The sequence below is a fragment of the Mus caroli genome, chromosome 11 (genome assembly GCF_900094665.2).
Source record: "Mus caroli chromosome 11, CAROLI_EIJ_v1.1, whole genome shotgun sequence".
Classification (NCBI taxonomy): Eukaryota; Metazoa; Chordata; class Mammalia; order Rodentia; family Muridae; genus Mus; species Mus caroli.
The window spans coordinates 89,777,943-89,796,280 of NC_034580.1; the positions used below are offsets into that span (position 1 = coordinate 89,777,943).

The window sequence follows — 18,338 nt, forward strand, 5'->3', positions numbered from 1 at the left end:
CAAAATCCAGTCTGTTTCTTGATGTGTGGAAAGTCTCAGCAGGTACAGTTTTAAGGAACACCTAAGTCCTTGCAATCAACCAGGTGCCTCTCTAACTTGGTCAAGAGCTGGGAGTCAGGGCTTGATTTCCCACAAGGACCATGTCCTGGGCATGTCACATAGCCTCTCATCTTGGGTTTTCATCTGGGACAGGAATTGAAATAAGCTGGAGTGTGTGTCTGTGTACTTGTGTGCTGTGTGCATGTGTGCACATGTTTATGCACTGGATGTTACTGGTACACACCACTCACTGTTCCCAACTTTGACATGGCTGCTACAACTCTCATTTTTCCTGAGAACTTTAATAAAGACCTAGCTATGTTTAGGGCATGGTTTGACTTCATTATGAAAAGAAATATCAAAGGTAACGATTTTAAGTGACTTTAATTTTCCTAGCACAACTTTTTTTGAAGTAAGATTAATATGAGAACATTCCATGAGAAAAATTGCATGATGAGTTTTAAACAGTGTAACAGGAGGAAATAGAAAGCTTTGATGCAAGAATGCTACAAAGGAGATTTGCTGATGATGGTAAAGTTATCGTCTTTTGATTTGTTGAAAATTTCCTGGTGTGAGATCTGTTAGTGATGTTACAAGAATTGCAAGGGTTTCTGAGAGTGATGTACCTAAAAACTGTTCAAGCCTTTTCTTTACATATTTCCTAATGCATTTTTTCAGAGATAGACAAGTAAATAAGCAATAGGATTTCAAGTATTATTATGTACTATTAAGAATACAAAATAAAACTGGGGTATGGTGGTTTTTGCCTTTGATCCTAGCACTCAGGAGGCAGAGGCATGTGGGTCTCTGTGAGTTCAAGGCCAGGCTGATTGTAGAGGGTTTGACTCCAGCCAGAGCTATATAGTAAAAACCTTGCCTTTAAAAAAAAAAAAAAAGCAGCCAATATTGTGGTGCATGCCTTTTGATCCCAGGACTCAGGAGGCAGAAGCAGGTAGATCAATGTGAGTATGAGGCTACCTGGTCTACATGGAATTTGAGGACTACCACAGAGAAGTCTGTCTGAAAAACAAAACAAAACAAATAAAAGCAAAGTGAGGGTTAGGAAGATAGACTATCAGGTAAAGGCACCTTCCACCAAGCATGACAGTGGGAGAAACCTGAGACCCATGTTGTGCAGGAGAGAATAGACTCTTCCTGCAAGTTGTCTTCCGACTGCTACATGCCTGCATTTGCCAGACATACACACACACAGAGAAATTTAATAGAAAAAAAAAGCAAAGTAAGAAACTTTTGAACATGGTCCATACAAGATATATACACACATAAAGATGTTACTGTGAAATCTTCAATATTATTAATATGTGATAATCATGATAAATAATAGACAGAAAGCAAGGTAAGCCAGAGAATAATTTGTAGGGAAAGATGCTATTTTGGGATAACTGTGAGAATGGCAAGTGGAACTATTTTACAGGAATAGTTTTGTGATGAAGACACAGTAGCAACACCTAGGCTCTGTACTGGGCCACACTTGGGGATACATGAGGAGCAGTTTCTCTTCAGCCTGTACCTCTCATCCCTTCCTAAGAGCACCGAAGTGACATACCTTTGGTTGAGCTGGCCCGAACATCCTTCTTTGCAAACCGGGTGGCAAGGTCTGAGTCCTCACCTTGCCTTTTTTCATCATTTCCCAAGCTGAGTGCAGGCAGGATGGCCTCACCTCCCGCTTGCTCTTTCTTCTCTGGTGGTTTTACTTCTTAGTCCTCTAAATCCTGATTGCCAATACTTAAGCTGCTGCACTTCTCCTAGTCTAGTTGGTTCAAGTTCCATGTCTGCACATGTTGTCTGCACATTGCTGTTCACAAGTTTATCTCCAGCCATGACTCCTTTCTTAAACTCTAAGTTTCTGCAACCAGTTGCATTTCTTCCAGATTTCCCTGCATTGGAGTTTTGCCCTGCTTTAGTTACACACACAAGCACAGCCTTTCTAGACCCATCCCAGGCACTACAGTTATATGAAACCGTACTCTTGACTCTTCCCTTATCCCCTGCCCCTTTTCTTTCTTATCTTCAGCCTGGGTCTTGCCCAGGCTAACCTTGAGTTCAGCCCTTCTGCTTCAGTATCCCTCCACACCTCAAATCAAAATTTAGACACCAGTTCAAGAAGGGAAATTAAAATTTATATTTTTCATTAACTGAAATCTCTTACTGTAGAAGTTCAAATGAATTGCTAAAAATAAACCAAATGGGTAAAGCTGACCTACCTTCCTTCCCTTCTCTCCTTCCTTCCTTCCTTCCTTCCTTCCTTCCTTCCTTCCTTCCTTCCTTCCTTCCTTCCATGTGCCAAGTATGAGAATGAATGAGAATGTTCAAGTTCAAGTGAGAACCCTCCTACCCCGAATAGTTCTGGGGCTTGAACCAGGCTCTCGTTTATGTTAAGCAAATTCTTTACCACTGACCTATATCTCAAACCAATAACTAAGTAAATAAATGAATGAATGAATGAATGAGCCGGGCAGTGGTGGCGCATGCCTTTATTTAGTCCCAGCATTTGGGAGGCAGAGGTAGGTGGATTTCTGAGTTCGAGGCTAGCCTGGTCTACAAAGTGAGTTCCAGTACAGCCAGGGCTACACAGAGAAACCCTGTCTTGGAAAAAAAAAATTCAAACCCAAGGTCAGCCTTTTCATCTAACTGAATGATATTAAGACCAAGTAAAGGAGGAATGTGTATACAAAAGGCAGCCCCTAGATGATAACCATAGTCTCAGCACTATAGTGGAGCACTGTTTTCTCTTGCCTTCCTTTCTCTGCACAGGTCAGTCACTAGTGACGGCAGAGCAGGCCGACTTAGACTTCTGAGTGGTGATAGTCTAGTACAGTGCTGGAGCTGCAGCAGCATAAGGGCTGCCTGACTTGCATGTCAATTCCTAAAACAATAATAAATGCTTACCCAAGTAGAGATAGCAGATGTGGGGGTCTGAGCCAGTGAGGAGAACATGAAGGGCCAATTTGGAAATGTATAGGTGTAGATGCAAGGAGTTTGAGTTGCAGAGCTAATAATAGGAGTACATGCGGCTTATAGAAGGTTACTAGCTTGTTCAAGAAAGGTAGCATGGTGGCAGGAGTAGAAAAAAGGATGGAGGTGGGGTTGGCAGGGAGGAGGGAAAGCAAACCCCAAAGACTAGTTCTATTGCATGCTTAGAAAACTAAAGTAGAATTGACAGGCAGAAGAGAAAAATGGATACACTGGAGTCCTAGCAAACGGGCAGGGGAAGGGAATTACATTCTCAACTGCAATTCCAATCTTCCTTGAATGGGACACCTTAGTTTTCCTAGGTTTTGCTGTTATAAGCAACGCTGTAGTGAGTAACCAGCCAAGGTCTAAAAATGAGCATGAAAAGCCTGTGACTTGGATAATACATTCGTTTATAACTGTCCCTATGTGTATGCATATGTTCCCCAAAAGTATTTTGGATAATAATTGAATAGTATTCTGGGATGTTGATTGTTAGCAGGATATGACTTTTAGAACTGAGAAAAACAATTTTAAGTAATTAAAAGGACAGGGTTGTACTTACTTAGTAATTTTTTGAAGAGTTCTTTATAAAATTATAATATGAATACTATAGCAGCACTGCAAGAAGCTCACATTGGCAGGTTCTGGTATGTAAAGGCAGTGGTGAGTGTGTGCTGTATTCTCCAGGGGATGTGCTTAGCATACAGAGCAGGAAACTAGACAGAGCCAGCATTCTTGCTGAGAGTTTTCCATCCTCTTCTGTGTGTGGTAAAGTTCAGGAATTGTTCCTGTTTCCTGGGTCTTTATAAGCAGTCAATCTCAATAGTTGAGTCTCTGCATCATATTTTTGCTGTCTGTTCCTCCTAGGAAATAAAATATTAAGTTCTAAAATAGCGAAGTGTTTTGAAACTTTGAACTAATTTTATTCTATAGCAGAAATTAAAAATGAAAATGGAATTTTAACAGAAAGTGGATTGTATATTGTGACTGTATTATTCTTCGTGCTTGTGAGAGAACATATGAAATTTGTTCTGTTTGCAGATTTTTGTCTGTACATTTCCCCCACACAACTTAGCCTCATTTGATAGATTCAGAAAAAAGAAAAAAACCATAGTCTGGGATGGTGTGAAATCATAAAAGGATAGGTTTGGTCTTGTCACTCATTGTAAACTTTTGGGGAAAAGAAGATAGAACTATTTCTTTGTGGAAATTTATTTCCTTTTGTTTTGGAGACAGGTCTTACTCTAGTCCAGGCTAGTCTAGAACTCACTCTATATCCAAGACTGACCTTGAACTTACAGCAGTCCTCCCATCTATCAACATGAGACACCAGGCCTGGCTTTGTTGAACATTCATTGTGTTGTATGTTGCTAAGATGCTTACATATGGTGAGAATTAAAAGTAATAAAAACCCAAATAACAAACACCATTTGAAAATGGTGGTGTTTAAAGCATATCTATATAGATATCTTCTTTTTAAGTTATTTACACATAGGTGTTTATTAAATACTCTCTGATATTTAATTCAGAATAAGGAAAAAGTAAGGACCTTGCCTTAGCCTCCTAAGTAGATAGAATTACAAGCTGTGCCATCAAGCCAAGACAGACCTTAAGCTTTTACTGGTGCATATTGATAGCTCTGTGTGTGTGTGTGTGTGTATGTGTGTGTGTGTGTTGCTTTATGATAAATAAGCTTGAGCTGGGCAGTGGTGGCGCACGCCTTTAATCCCAGTACTTGGGAGGCAGAGGAGGGTGGATTTCTGAGTTCGAGGCCAGCCTGGTCTTCAGAGAGAGGTCCAGGATATCCAGGGATACCCTGTTTTGAAAAACAAACAAACAAACAAACAAATAAAAAGATAAATAGGCTTGTGCTCTAAATGACTTCTTTGCAGCCTGCTTTGTTTCATTTAACACTATTTTAATGTAATTTAATATATATGAATGCTTTGCCTACTCATATGTATGTCTACTATCAGTGTGCCTGGTGCCTGCAGAGGTCAGAAGAGGATGATACTGGATCCCACAAAACTGGAGTATAGACTGTTTGTGTCACCATGTGGATGCTGGGAACCAAATCCTGGTCCTCTGGAAGAGCAGCCAGGCAGCCAGGTCTCTTAATAACTGAACCATCTCTTCAGCCCCTAACCGTATTTGTTGATAGTGTTTATCGTTTAGTTATTTTTAAATGGGAGTTTCACTGTGCTGCTCTAGCCAGTCTTTAGTTAACTATGTAGATTAAGTTGGCCTTGAACTCAGATAGATTTGCTAGATTCTGCTTCCTGAGAGATGGCATTAAAGGTGTGTGCCACCATGCCCAGCCACATTTATACTTATGTAAGAGAACACTTCCCTCTTCCTTTTTTTTTTAAGTTTGTTTTATTTATATGAGTACACTGTAGCTGTCTTCAGACACATCAGAAGAAGGTATCGTATCCCATTACAGATGGTTGTGAGCCACCATGTGGTTGCTGGGATTTGAACTCAGGACCTCTGGAAGAACAGCCAGTGCTCTTCCCCACTGAGTCATCTCTCCAGCCCCTCCCCCCCACTCCTTTTTAAAAATGAGTGTAGAGATAATTATTAAATAAGTCCCAGCAGTGGGTTGTGGGTTCACTGCCCACATCAATGGTTTATGTTCCCGAATGAAAGACACACACACACACACAAACACAGCCTTTATATAGTAATATGCCTTAGGCAGCTCAATAGCTGGCCACTGCCTAACCTCCATACAGTTAGTCTCAAATTATTACTTACTAATTCTGTGTTCTATCTTGACTTCTCTAGACCCATTTGGGCAGCTAGCTCTCGGGGCCACACTCTCCCGGCTCCTTCACATGGTGGCTTTATCTCTCTGTCCTGCACTCTTCTCAGGCATGACCTCTGAGCCATCTCTCCAGTCCAAAACTTAATATTTTTAATAAAATTTTGCCAGCTTTTATATTTCCAGGAGAGAAGAATAATACACGCGTGCACACATACACATAATTTTTTTGTATCATTCAGTTTCAAGTATAAAAAATTAAATGTAGGAATGTAGGGGCTAACAATTATAGATAATTAATAAAAATACTGTAAATAAGAAATCTTTCCCTACCAGATCTTTCTTTTTCTTTCTTTTTCTTTTTTTTTCTTGAACTCTTGATCCTCTGCCTCCACCTTCCAAATGTTAGGATTATAGACAAATATCCCATACCTAGCTAAGAATTAAAGCAGGTGGCAGGGGGATTTTGATAAATTTCCATACCAAGACTATTTAAAGTTCAAGATTGCTTTAAGTTGAAGAGAGTCTGTTTGCTTTTTTTGTTTCTTGTTTGAGAAAGAAAATTATAGATAGAATAAATAGAAAAAAAAGCCACCCTTTGATCCTTGGTGTTAATGAACAGTTTCAGTAATGCTGAGGGAATGGCACACATTGTCAAGTGTGCCACATTGGAATATTTGTATGTTAAATGTTCATGTGACCAGTACAGATGTTGGGGAGATCTTGCTGTTATAGAAATAGTAAAGGACCTGTCATAAGCATTTCATCAAAAAAAAATATATATATATATATGGTCACAGGCAAGTGAGATGGCTCAGCAGGTTAGAGTGTTACTGAGCAGGCCTGATAACCCTCAGTTCAGTCCCCAGAACCCATGTAAACTATCTCAGTCACAGCAGTCCTACGTTAGGAGGAGAGGTGGAAGAGGAGAGTTGTTTGGAAACTTGGGGTCCAGCTAACCTGGAGTATGCAGCATAGTACCACCGAAACCCCGCCTTAACACAGCGACACCAGGAGCCATTGTAAAAGCTGTCCTCTGACAAACACTGAGAAAATAGGAGGTACGGTCCTGTTCCATGTAATTACATGGAGAATAGCATCACTTCATTATAGCATTGAACTGAATGTTAACAGTAGTGGGATGTTTAGTTTAGTTTTGTTTGTTTTGGTTTTTTGAGACAGGGTTTCTCTCTGTGGCCCTGGATGTCCTGGAACTCACTCTGTAGACAAGGTTTCCCTTGAACTTACAGAGATCTGTCTGCTTCTGTCTCCCAAGTGTTGGAATTAAATGTGTACACCACCACTGCTTGGCTATAATTTTTGTTTTTTGAGATAAAGTCTTAATGTCTTTTACATTTAAAAAGTGTGTATGTGTGCATGTGGGAGTCAGAGGCAACTTTCAGGAGCTGGTTCTATCCTTCTAACGTGTGAATTCTGAGGATTGAACTCAGATTGTCAGACTTGGCAGCACGCACCTTTTCTTGGTAAACCATTCCACCTTAGGACTCACTGTGCTCCAAGGCTGGACCAGAAATCACCATGAAGCCCAAATCACCATTTAGACTTCAGTCTTCCTGCCTTAGCTTTCTATAGCTGAGATCACAGGCAAGAGTCACTGTACGTGACTTTCAAAACTCTCATTTTAAACCCAGGAGGTAATAGATGGAATTATAGCTTAAGAAGTAGTATATGAACCAAAAATATAGATTTGTTAACACCGAGTAAATACATATTTTTTCTTCTTTTATAATCTTTCCCTCTACCCAGGTCAGCCATAGCCCTGAACCTCTGAAGGCTGTAGAACAGGAGGTGAGAATGGTGATTCAGAACATTTTGCCAAAAGTAAAGAGAAGAGATTAACTATTGGTTACTTTCTCAAACTGCTATTCTCCAGATATCACATGCTCTATTTGGAAGATTATTGATATTATTCTCTGAAATGCAGAAGAAAGTAATTTACAGTGGTTGCCAGGGCTTTACTGTGACTATAATGTGCTCCTCCTTCAGAGTAAGCATTTTGAAACTTAAAATGTAAGTGCATTCTGTGAAAAATTTAGTCTGTTTCCATTTATCCAGTTCTGGGTAAGAAATTTTGCACACATTCTTTGCCTAGGGCAGAGTATATGTAGTTCATAGAGCCTTGGGGATACCAGGTGTCATTTTTACCAAGGGCTGCTTCCTCAGGTTAATAGTTTCCTTTAGTTCTACATAGGCCCTATTCAACTTTGTCCCCAGAAGAAGTGTGAAGAGTCTGGTGCCGGTCAGACTTGGTCTGCTAAGTCCTCAGGAAGACTGCCCATGTCTAGGTCAGCAGTTAACCCAGGTCCATGGAGGCCTCCCAACTGACGGGAATCAGGGTGGTCCTCTTTCAGAAAAATCCTCGAGGTTAGGCCCTTCCTATCTTTCCTTTAATCACCTAAATTTATACCAGATATATTTTACCTACCTGTGTCTAAAGTTTTCATGTTCCTTTGAGTCACAGACTCTTGTGGGAGTCTTGTTACAAAAAAACTCTTTCTTAAAAGAAAACCTGCATGTACTCTCAGAACCTTGTCACTGTGTGCTGTAGTGAACCAAAAGAGTCTGTACCAGTCGCTTTCAAGGCTGAGCTTTATTTGGGGAGAAAGTAACATTAGCATAAAATTACAAGGTAATATGTGTTATAGCTGGGGGCTTTGTATATGGGACGGGTTTCATGTTTGCCTTCATCTGACTTAAAGTTTTAAATCTAAAAGGCGGATAGATTGGTGGATATTTGTAATTCTAGTTCTGGGAGGCGTAGGCAGACAGATCCTTGCTTAGGGCTCATTGGCCAGCTAGACTAGCTTATTTGATGTAGATCAGACCAATGAGCTACTCTGTCTTTAAGAAAACAAAAACAAACGGTGAATGGTGCAGCCACTGAGCTTGCTCTCTGCACACATACACAAATGCATGCATCTGTACTTTTACAGAGAATAAAAGGCAGACAAAAGCTATGTTTCCCCCTTGGTTACTTTCTCTTGTAGAAATTATTTCATCCCAACCTGGGATTCTACCCCACTTTAACCATTTAGTTCTGAATAAAAACCACACACAACCTTTATATTTACAGTAAGCCTTACACAGCACAAGAGCTGGGCAAATACCTACCCCCTATGCTATTAAAATCTAGTTCCCTACAGATAACCCTGAATGATTACTTACTATGTTTCATCTGGGCTGCTCTTAATTCCAATTGGCCAGCCCTCGGGGCCACATTTTCCTGACTCACCTAACCCATGGCAGCTTCTCCTTCCTCTTCACCCCCACCTTCTCCTGGTCCTTTGATCTCAAACCTGGGAAGCCTAAATCCCACCCATATCTCTTCTGCCCAGCTATTGGCTGTTGACATCTTTATTTACCAATCAATAACTTGGAGGTAGGGTCACTTGAGTCTACATGCAGACTCCAGGTCTTGGGGGGCTACACTTGACATTACAATAGACAGCAAGACCAAACCTCAACTCCTCTCCCTCTCCCTCTCCCTCTCCCTCTCCCTCTCCCTCTCCCCTTCTTCTTCTTCTTCTTCTTCCTCTTCTTCTTCTTCTTCTTCTTCTTCTTCTTCTTCTACTTCTTCTTCTTCTTTCTCTTCCTCTTCCTCCTTCTCTCCTCTCCCTTCCTCGTTTGTTTGATCTTGTTTTTTGAGACAGGGTCTCTAGGTAACCCTGCCTGTCCAGGAACTTGCTATGTAGACCAGGCTGTACTACCACTGCTGGGATTAAAGGTGGGGACTACTATGCCTGACCTCAGGTAGTTTCTTTCAAATGAAGTTAGGCAAATCACTTGTTGAGGATACTACATTGGAACTGTAGCAGTTATAAATTCTCTTTAATGGGATTATTTATTCTCTATAGTTTTTAACCAGAGTTTGTAGACTATTTAGATAGTTCTGATATAGTGGCAGATTACAGTATATACATGTTCTGTACAGCACCAGGTATGTGACACATTTATGAATAAAACTGAAGATGTTCTGAAAGGCTTCTAGGGTTTTTTGTTTTGTTTTGTTTTGCCCCCTTAGGTTTTTTTGAGACAGGGTTTTTCTATGTAGCCTGGGCTGTCCTGGAAAGCTCTGTAGACCAGGCTAGTCTTAAAATTAGAGATATACCTGCCTTTGCTTCCCAAGCACTGAGCACTGGGAGTAAATGTGTATACCACTACACCCAGCTTAAGATTTATGTATTTTTACTTTATATGTATTTTGCCTGTATGCATATCAATGCAGCACATGTGGTCTGGTGCCCATTGGAGCCTCTGGAGCTAGACTTACAGATGACTGTGACCTGCCATGTAGTGCTGGGAATTGAACCTGTATCCCCTGGAAGAATAGACAATACCACTGAGCCATCTCTCTAGTTTCTAGGATTTTATTAATATTTTTTTTTTTGGATTTTATTAATCTGATTTTAAAAAAATCCAGTAAGAAATGTCACAGAAATCAGACTACTTTTACTCTGATACCCTAAATGGGACCAACAGTAATGGCCAATTTTTTGATTTCATGATAAAAATAATATAATATAACATAACATATGTTTGTTTGTTTGTTTGTCGGGACAAGGTCTCATTGTGTAGCCCTTTCTGGTCCCTAAATGAGACAACAGTAATGACCATTTTTGGCTTCATGATAAAAATAAAATAACATTTATTTGTTTGTTTGTTTATTGAGACAAGGTCTCATTTGTGTAGCCTTTCCCAGCCTGGAACTTGCTTTGTTGACCAATTTGACCTCAAACACAAGGATATCTGCCTGCTTTGTATTTTTAGTTTTGAGGCAAGGTCTTTCTCGGTAGTTGAAGCTGACCTTAAGTTCATAATGATCCTGCCTGCCTCAGCTTTCTAGTATGAGCCACCATCCCAACTTTCATGTTAAGTATGTGACTTTATGTATATTGTTAGATATGTTTATAATAATAGAAAGCTTCTCAGAATTTTGTCTTGCCAATGGAAAGCTCTAGGGTTGGATATGATAGCTCTCCTGTGATCCCAGCACTCCATCACAGAGAGCAGGAGGCTCTCTCTGCTGCATCATCCAAGTACTGAAGCCCAAGAAAAATAGGTTACTTTGAAAATGTTTCCCCTCAGATTTATAGCAAAAGCCTTACTGGAGCTCATGCTGCGTCTCTGAGATCCAGCGACAGAGAAGTGAAGCCCACACAGTGAGCTATTTTAAAGAGTGCAAAATATTCTTATGTGGCAAAAGTATGAAGTGGAAGTTACAGATCTCAGGTTATTGGGTAGCCCAGGGCAACTTGGTGTTGTTTTCTTCTCAGGTGGTTTAATCTGTTACTCCCCTGCACCCTGACGTGTCACGCTCCTTCCTTTTAGGTTTGCCTCTGCCCTAGTTCTTTGATTCCATGCTTTCAGGTGCACAAATGTACTTTGAGGGTGGATTTTTGCCAAACTGCTTATATTGTGAATGCTTATTAAGTAGAGAAATCTTAAATGAAAATAATCAGACATTTGAGCTGGTGGTTTTAGTAGCTAGATGAATAAGAAAGGGAAAAATCCAATCCCTCATCTTGATTTTCTTTTCTCAAATAACTTGAACTATTTAATCTTTTTTTTCTGATGAACTTGGTTAAGACTTCTCTAGAGCAGTGATTCTTGATCTTGGTCACCACCCCTTTAAAGGGTCAAATGACTCTTTCACAGGAGTCACATATCAGATATCCTGCATCTCAGATATTACAATTCATAACATTAGTAGCAAAATTATAGTAATGAAATATCAATGAAAATAATTTCATGGGTGGGAGTCACTACAGCATGAGGAACTGTATTAGAGGGTCACAGCACTAGGAAAGTTGAAAACCACAGCTGTAGAGCTTTTTGAATCTACAGTCTTAGTTTGAGGGCCTCCATTAGGAACGCAGATTATTACATTTTTAAAAGATGTATTACATTTTAAACCTTTAACATAAGTTAAATAGATATTTTTTGGATGGAGTGTACATCAAAGCGAAGACAAAGACTTCATGCTATGATGACGGTAGTTCATATTTTTTGTGCTGTGTCTTTTTTTTTTTAAGATGTATTTATTTTATGTATGTGAGTACAGTGTTACTATCTTCTGACATACCAGAAGAGGGCATTGGATCCCATTACAGATGGTTGTGAGCCACCCATGTGGTTGCTGGGAATTGAACTCAGGACTTCTGGAAGAACAGTCAGTGCTCTTAAACCCTGAGCCATCTCTCCAGCCCGTGCTGTGTCTTAGTTTGGGTTTCCATTGCTGTGAAGAGACACTATGACCAAGGCAACTCTTATAAAGGCAAACATCTAATTGGGGCAGGCTTGCAGTTTCAGAGGTTCAGTTCATTATCGTCATAGCAAGAAGCATAGCACTGTGCAGACAGGCATGGTGCTGGAGTAAGAGCTGTACATCTTCATCCAAAGGCAACAGAAGGAGACTGTCTTTTCTGCAGTCAGCCAGGAGGAAAATCTATTCAGCACTGGGCAGAACTTGAGCATAGGATCCCAAAGCCATCCCCTACAGTGATATACAACCTTCAACAAGACCACACCTATTTAAACAAGAGCATACCTCCTAGTAGTGTCATTCTTTGTGGGCCAAGCATTCAAACACAGGAGTCTATGGGGGCCAAACGTGTTCAAACCACCACATGCTGTATCTGGATCCAGACACATGACAGTCAGTTTCCCTGACTCCTTCCAGCCAGCTGATGTACTTGACTTGGTAAACCTGTCAGATGCTTTCATGTCAGGTGCCAGTCACCATCCCAAGGAATTAGGGATTTTTTTAGTTTGGGTAGGTGGGAGGGAATGGGGAGAATTTATTTGTTCCTTTCATTTGTTTCATTAGAAATGAGTCCTGCACTTGAGATCCACAGAAGAAAATTATTAGCACAATTTAGCTAATTTTATTACATGTGATCTAACAGTTTAATAAAGTGTGCATAGTCTAGAGTTACTAAGAAGAAGGAGTGGTTTACATTTGCTTAGAATTTAACCCTCCTTTCCTTTCCTTTGTCATAAAAGTAACACTCATCACTAAGAAATTTGGAAAGAATAACAAGGTATCATAAGCAAGGAAAATTATATGCCACCTCAAATCTTTCTACATGCTTTAAAAAAAAATCTTGGGGGTTGGGTATCATCCCCGATTCTTAAAATAACAGCATTCTGGTGGCTGAGTTAAGAGGACTATCCCAAGTTTGAGGCCTGCCTAAGCGATATAGAATCAGGCAGCTGGCATTATAGAGTGAATCCATGTCTCAAAAAACTAAAATGAAAAATCAAGCAATGAAGAGAACACACACACCCCTAAAATAACAAGACAACCTTCAGACTTAATATATGCACTATTTTTAACTTTGTTTTTGGTGTTGCTGGGAATTGAATTGAAAATATTCTACATCTTAGGCAAGCTTTCTGGCACCAAGCTATACTCCAGCCCTACAGCACAGGGCTCTCCCTCTCCCTTTTTCTCTTTCTCTTTCTACTCCCCGTCTTCCCTCTCCTTTCTTCTCCCCTCTCTATTTGAGACATGTGTGACTTAGGCCCAGTCTCTTGAGTTGCATGATTGCAGGCATGAGCAATACTGTACTTAGATACTACAACACAATTTTTGTTTTGTTCTGGTTTTGTTTTGTTTTACGTTTTTTGTAATAGTATAGAATACAGTTTATTCAGGGAAAGGGGAGTGGAGTTAAGAGGGTAGTAGAGGCAGAGAAAGGCAGAGAGAGGGAGAGAGTAGAGAAGTAGAGGCCGGCCATGAACATGTGGAGAGAGGAGGAAGGTGTTTTTTTGTTTTCCAGACAGGGTTTCTCTGTGTAGCCCTGGCTGTCCTGGAACTCACTCTGTAGACCAGGCTGGCCTTGAACTCAGAAATCCACCTGCCTCTGCCTCCCGAAAGGTGTGCGCCACCACTGCCTGGCTACAACACAATTTTTAAGTGTTGCATAGTCTTTTGTTATATGAATTTAATAGAAGTAGCTTGTTCTCTCTCATTTTGGTACACCCAAATTATGTATGGTCTAGGGTTTCATGTGTGTTACCCAAGCACTGATATATATATAAATAATTTCCTTATTTCAAATTTTCTATCTAGAAAAATCTCAGCTGGGCAGTAGTGCCACACACCTTTAATCCCAGCACTTGGGTGGCAGAGGCAGGGGATTCTGCCTCATTTATAAGAGTGAATTCCAGGACAGCCAAGGTTAAACAGAGAGACCTTCTCTCTAAAAACTAAGAAGAAAAGCAAATTTTCATGCTTGTCTGAGAAAAAAGTGTACATGATGTCTGTGTGGAGGTACACACATGCCACAGTGTGTACCAGTGTATATGTGTGACTTTAGAGTCAGTTCTATTTTTCTACCTTGGCTTTTGTACCAGAGGTGGAACTGAGGTGGTCAAGCTTATTTACACATTAAGCACTTAAGTCCACTAAGCCAATGGTTCTCAACTTCCTAATGCTGTGGCCCTTTAATACAGTTTCTCATGTTGTAGTGATCCCCAATCATAAAATTTTTTTTGTTGCTGCTTCATAAGTATGACTTTGCTGCTATTAAGAATCATAATGTAGGGCTGGAGAGATGACTTAGCAGTTAAGAGCACTGACTGCTCTTCCAGAGGTCCTGAGTTTAATTCCCAGCAACCACATACTGGCTCACAACCATCTGTAATGGAATCTAATGCCCTCTTCTGGTGTGTCTGAAGAAAGCTACATTGTACTCATAAAATAAATCTTTAAAAAAAATGAATCATAATATATAATGCAAGGTCTTGATATGTGACCCCTGTGAAACAATCCTTTGACCCCAGAGGGGTTGTGGCCCATAGATTGAGAACAACTGCAGTAAGCATCTCACTGGCTTAGTCGGATTTCTTTACATCGTACTTACTACTGTATAGTCTACTATCAGTGACTCTTCCTTTCTCCCTCTGACTCTTAATACAACTTGGACAAGTTTATTTCTTAACTCATACTTGAGGTATCATAGAATAAATTACTTGCTTTAAAATTTTCTTAATTACTTTTTATTTGTAGGATGAACTTTCTGATATTAGTCAAGGTGGATCTAAAGCTACCACTCCAGCTTCAACAGCAAATTCAGATGTATCAGCAATTCCTCCTGATACTCCGTCAAAGGAAGATAATGAAGGATTTGTAAAAGGCACAGATACATCAAATAAGTCAGAGATAAGCAAACACATAGAAGTCCAGGTTGCCCAAGAGACTAGGAATGTGTCTACAGGTAAGTGACTCCGAGTTCTTACTAGCAAAATATTCAGTCAACCCACATAATTTAAGTGTGAGAAAATACATCTCTAGAGGTGTTACCTGCTCTAAATATATAAATAGATGCTCTACTGTGTATAATTTTTAAATAAATTTAAAAGAAGTAATTATGAAACTTACACAAAGTTTTGGAAAGAGTCCCTTAGAGGCTAAGAAGAGAGCTTAAAGACAGTAAGGTAGCCATTTTCTGTCCTTTACCTTAATATGATAGGCTATCGTGTTCCATCCCTTTATGTAGGTTTGTTTGCTTATGATAGGGTCTCACTATGTTGTAGCTTTGAGCTAAGTGGTCCTCATGCCTTAGCTGAATATCTGGAGCTATAGGCATATACAACCATGCCAGTACCACACACTTTTTTTTTTTTTTTGAGATAGTATCAAATATCCTAGGCTGGCCTCAAGCTCACTATGTGGCCACCTGTGACCTTCAGCTCCTGAACCTTCTTGCCTCTACTTCCCAACTTCCCATGTGCTGAGATTACAGGCAGTAATCTATCCTGGACAGTTAGCATTCCCCCTTAGATAGGAATAAAATCTGTCCCTGTAATATGTTGTACTGTGTGTCCCACAAATACACATGAAAACACATACTTACTAGTAAGGTTACTTACAAGTTCTGGAGATTGGCTGTTAACTCAGTGTGTGACATTGTCTAACCTCATATTTCCTAGAACACAGCCACTAGAGTTTCTAAAAATGTTCATTCAGTAGCTGTTTTAAAACCTTAAAGGCAAAAGTTTTCATAAATACATATAATGTATGCATTTATTTCATCATATTCTACCCTTAGAATCTGCCGAAAATGAAGAGAAATCAGAAGTTCAAGCAATCATTGAATCCACTCCTGAATTGGATATGGACAAAGACCTCAGTGGATATAAAGGCTCAAGGTACTAAGACTGTCACATTCCGTAATTATCTTTCTTTTTCTCAGTCTCACTAACTTTTATCCTCTTTATGAATAAATAAGATCAGTTCATGTTGTGCTAGAGAAATACTGTTAATGTGATTCAGATTTTTTACCTTAGAATCTGCTCATTACTTGTATTTTAAATTTTGGAGGACATTCTTCTGGCAGGATTAGGGATTGGGACATAAGGGCACATGGGGTTTTGTCTATGTTGCTGTAACAGTAACTAATACTGCATTGTTTATAAAGAAGAGAGATTTGTTTTCTCGGAATTCTCAAGCTAGGCCATTCAAGATGAAGACTCCGGCTAGTTCAGCTGTCCAGTGTAGGCTATTAGATAATGCCTTCTTGCTGTGTCCTTTACAGAAGAGGATGCAGTATCCTCTCGTGGTAGAAGGCAGAAGAACAAACTAGCTTAATGCTGTATGAGAAGTGTCTCTTCCAAAGGACCTTACCTTAGTCTCACAAGGGAGGAGCCCTTAATGACAGAGCCCAGCACTTAATGGTTGTCACCTGGCTCTGGAGCAGACTCGGTCACTCGATAGAAGACGGAGGAGCAGAGAGCCAGAGTTGCTTCTTGCGCCTGAGGAAAGCAGGAAGAGGAGTGGAGGAAGTAAAGATTTGAACAAACTTTATTTCTTTCACAGACGAGGGAGAAGAGAACATGTTCTGTTAGGATGGTCTCATTAGTAGGGGATTTAGTCTCATCTTACATGGAAAGCTTGACTAATGAGAGCAAAAGACTGGCTAGGTATTGCTTTAATCAAGGTTAGCCAAAAACATATGGATTAGAATTGAGCTTTGTGTTTCCTCAACAGATTTACCTTTAAATAATGGTTATGAGCACGTATCATTTATTAAGCCCTACTGAGTAGTCAGTAATGAAGTAATGGTAAAATACTTGGGCCCCAGGATAAGCATAACCTCTAACAGAGGAAGACTTATATGGGTTCAAATCTTGCTTCTCAGTCTTTTCTGTTACCACAGGACTAGGGGTTATACCTGGCAACATCCATCTTTTCATTCTCTTTTTTCATTATATCTTAATTTTAGTTCAATTAGAATATATTTTGCATTAGTATGTCTATACAAATTCTCAAACTTAGCCGTAAATTTTCTTTTGATGCTTTGTGTTTTCCTGGAATTGGTGAATCTTAAGTCATGAAACGTGTTTCCTTTTTTCAGTGTTCCATGCACTTAGCACTAACATTAACAGATCTGCGTTTCCTAAGTGTATGATCCTTAGGATGACCAGACCCCAAATCTAGCTATTTTCAGGACTCTGCCTTGGCCTTCTAGTTCCTTTCTCATGTAGACTGGTGTTTACCTTGTTCTGCTGTTTCAGGCCTTCTCTACAGAGAAACAGGACACCGAGGCTCATTATTATATGCTATGACATGGCTCTGTGGGAGTTTCCGAAAAGCAGAGTCCCAAGTACAATGGCTTTGAGTCTTTTAATCAGTTTTGGAAGAGGAACAAAGAGATCCAGGGAGCCCCCAAAACCTTCTTTGTAGTCCTGAAGTGAGATCACAGTTTAAATAGAGGAACAAGTGTGATTTGGCCCACTGTAGACCCATCATTATCTGGGTGTCAGTCTCATCCTGTAAGGTGGCTAGAATTGTGCGAAGTCTCTTTCAGGACAGCAAGTTGCCCGTCTGCTAATATCTCTTCCTTTTTCCAGAATGCAATTCCTGTGAAAATTCCCATTTCTCTGGGGTCTGTTGTTTCAGTAGTCTGATACATACAGTGTCTCTTTAGAGGGTCTTAACCTTTGTCAAGTTCACAAGCCTGTCCCTGGAGGATCAGAAGTCCAAGGTCATCCTCAACTATATAGCAAATTTGGGAACAACCTGAGTGACATGAAACCCTGTCTTAAAAATAAAATAAGACAACAAAAGATCATGTATTCTGAAACAAGATTGCTTCAGTTTGAATTCTTTTTCACCTAATTGCTGAATGATTTTTGTCAAGATTCTTAAGCTGTTTGGTTTCCTTATTTGTAAAATTGGGGTAATACAGAGTCTGCTTTGAGGTCTCTAGCTGTGTACTGTACAGGCCAGAGTAGCTGCCGTTATTCTGTGTGTTTGCTGGGACTTCACAGAAGAGGCGCTATGTACTCTCTGTGGGAAAATCTTGGAAATTCTCCAAGAAATCTTTTCATATTGATATTTTATAGTCAATGTAAATTTAAGTAAGAAATTCCAATGCTGCTTAATCATTATATTAAAAATACACTGTCAAGGTCTAGCTGAGGAGTCCGTGAAGAGCTACTTGGGGTGACCATGTGGGACAGAAGGTATCATGACCATTTGTTTAGGGATGGAAGGAAGAAGCAACCAAATGTGAACTTGATTCTGTATTTT

The 18,338-nt window shown here is 39.9% G+C and overlaps 1 protein-coding gene across 14 annotated transcripts in view; it reads left to right on the forward strand.

Moving 5' to 3' along the window:
• Spag9 (sperm associated antigen 9) overlaps positions 1–18,338 on the forward strand; it is a 129,084-nt gene that overhangs the window by 59,022 nt on the left and 51,724 nt on the right. For 9 of the 14 annotated variants that reach the window (XM_029483617.1, XM_029483618.1, XM_021175541.2 and 6 more), the window contains 2 exons: positions 14,814–15,021; positions 15,856–15,955. In XM_029483617.1, the coding sequence (XP_029339477.1) occupies positions 14,814–15,021; positions 15,856–15,955 (308 nt within the window). Of the gene's footprint in view, positions 1–7,546; positions 7,589–14,813; positions 15,022–15,855; positions 15,956–18,338 lie in introns of all 14 variants that reach the window. The other 5 variants (XM_029483614.1, XM_029483616.1, XM_029483615.1 and 2 more) reach the window with 1 other exon arrangement.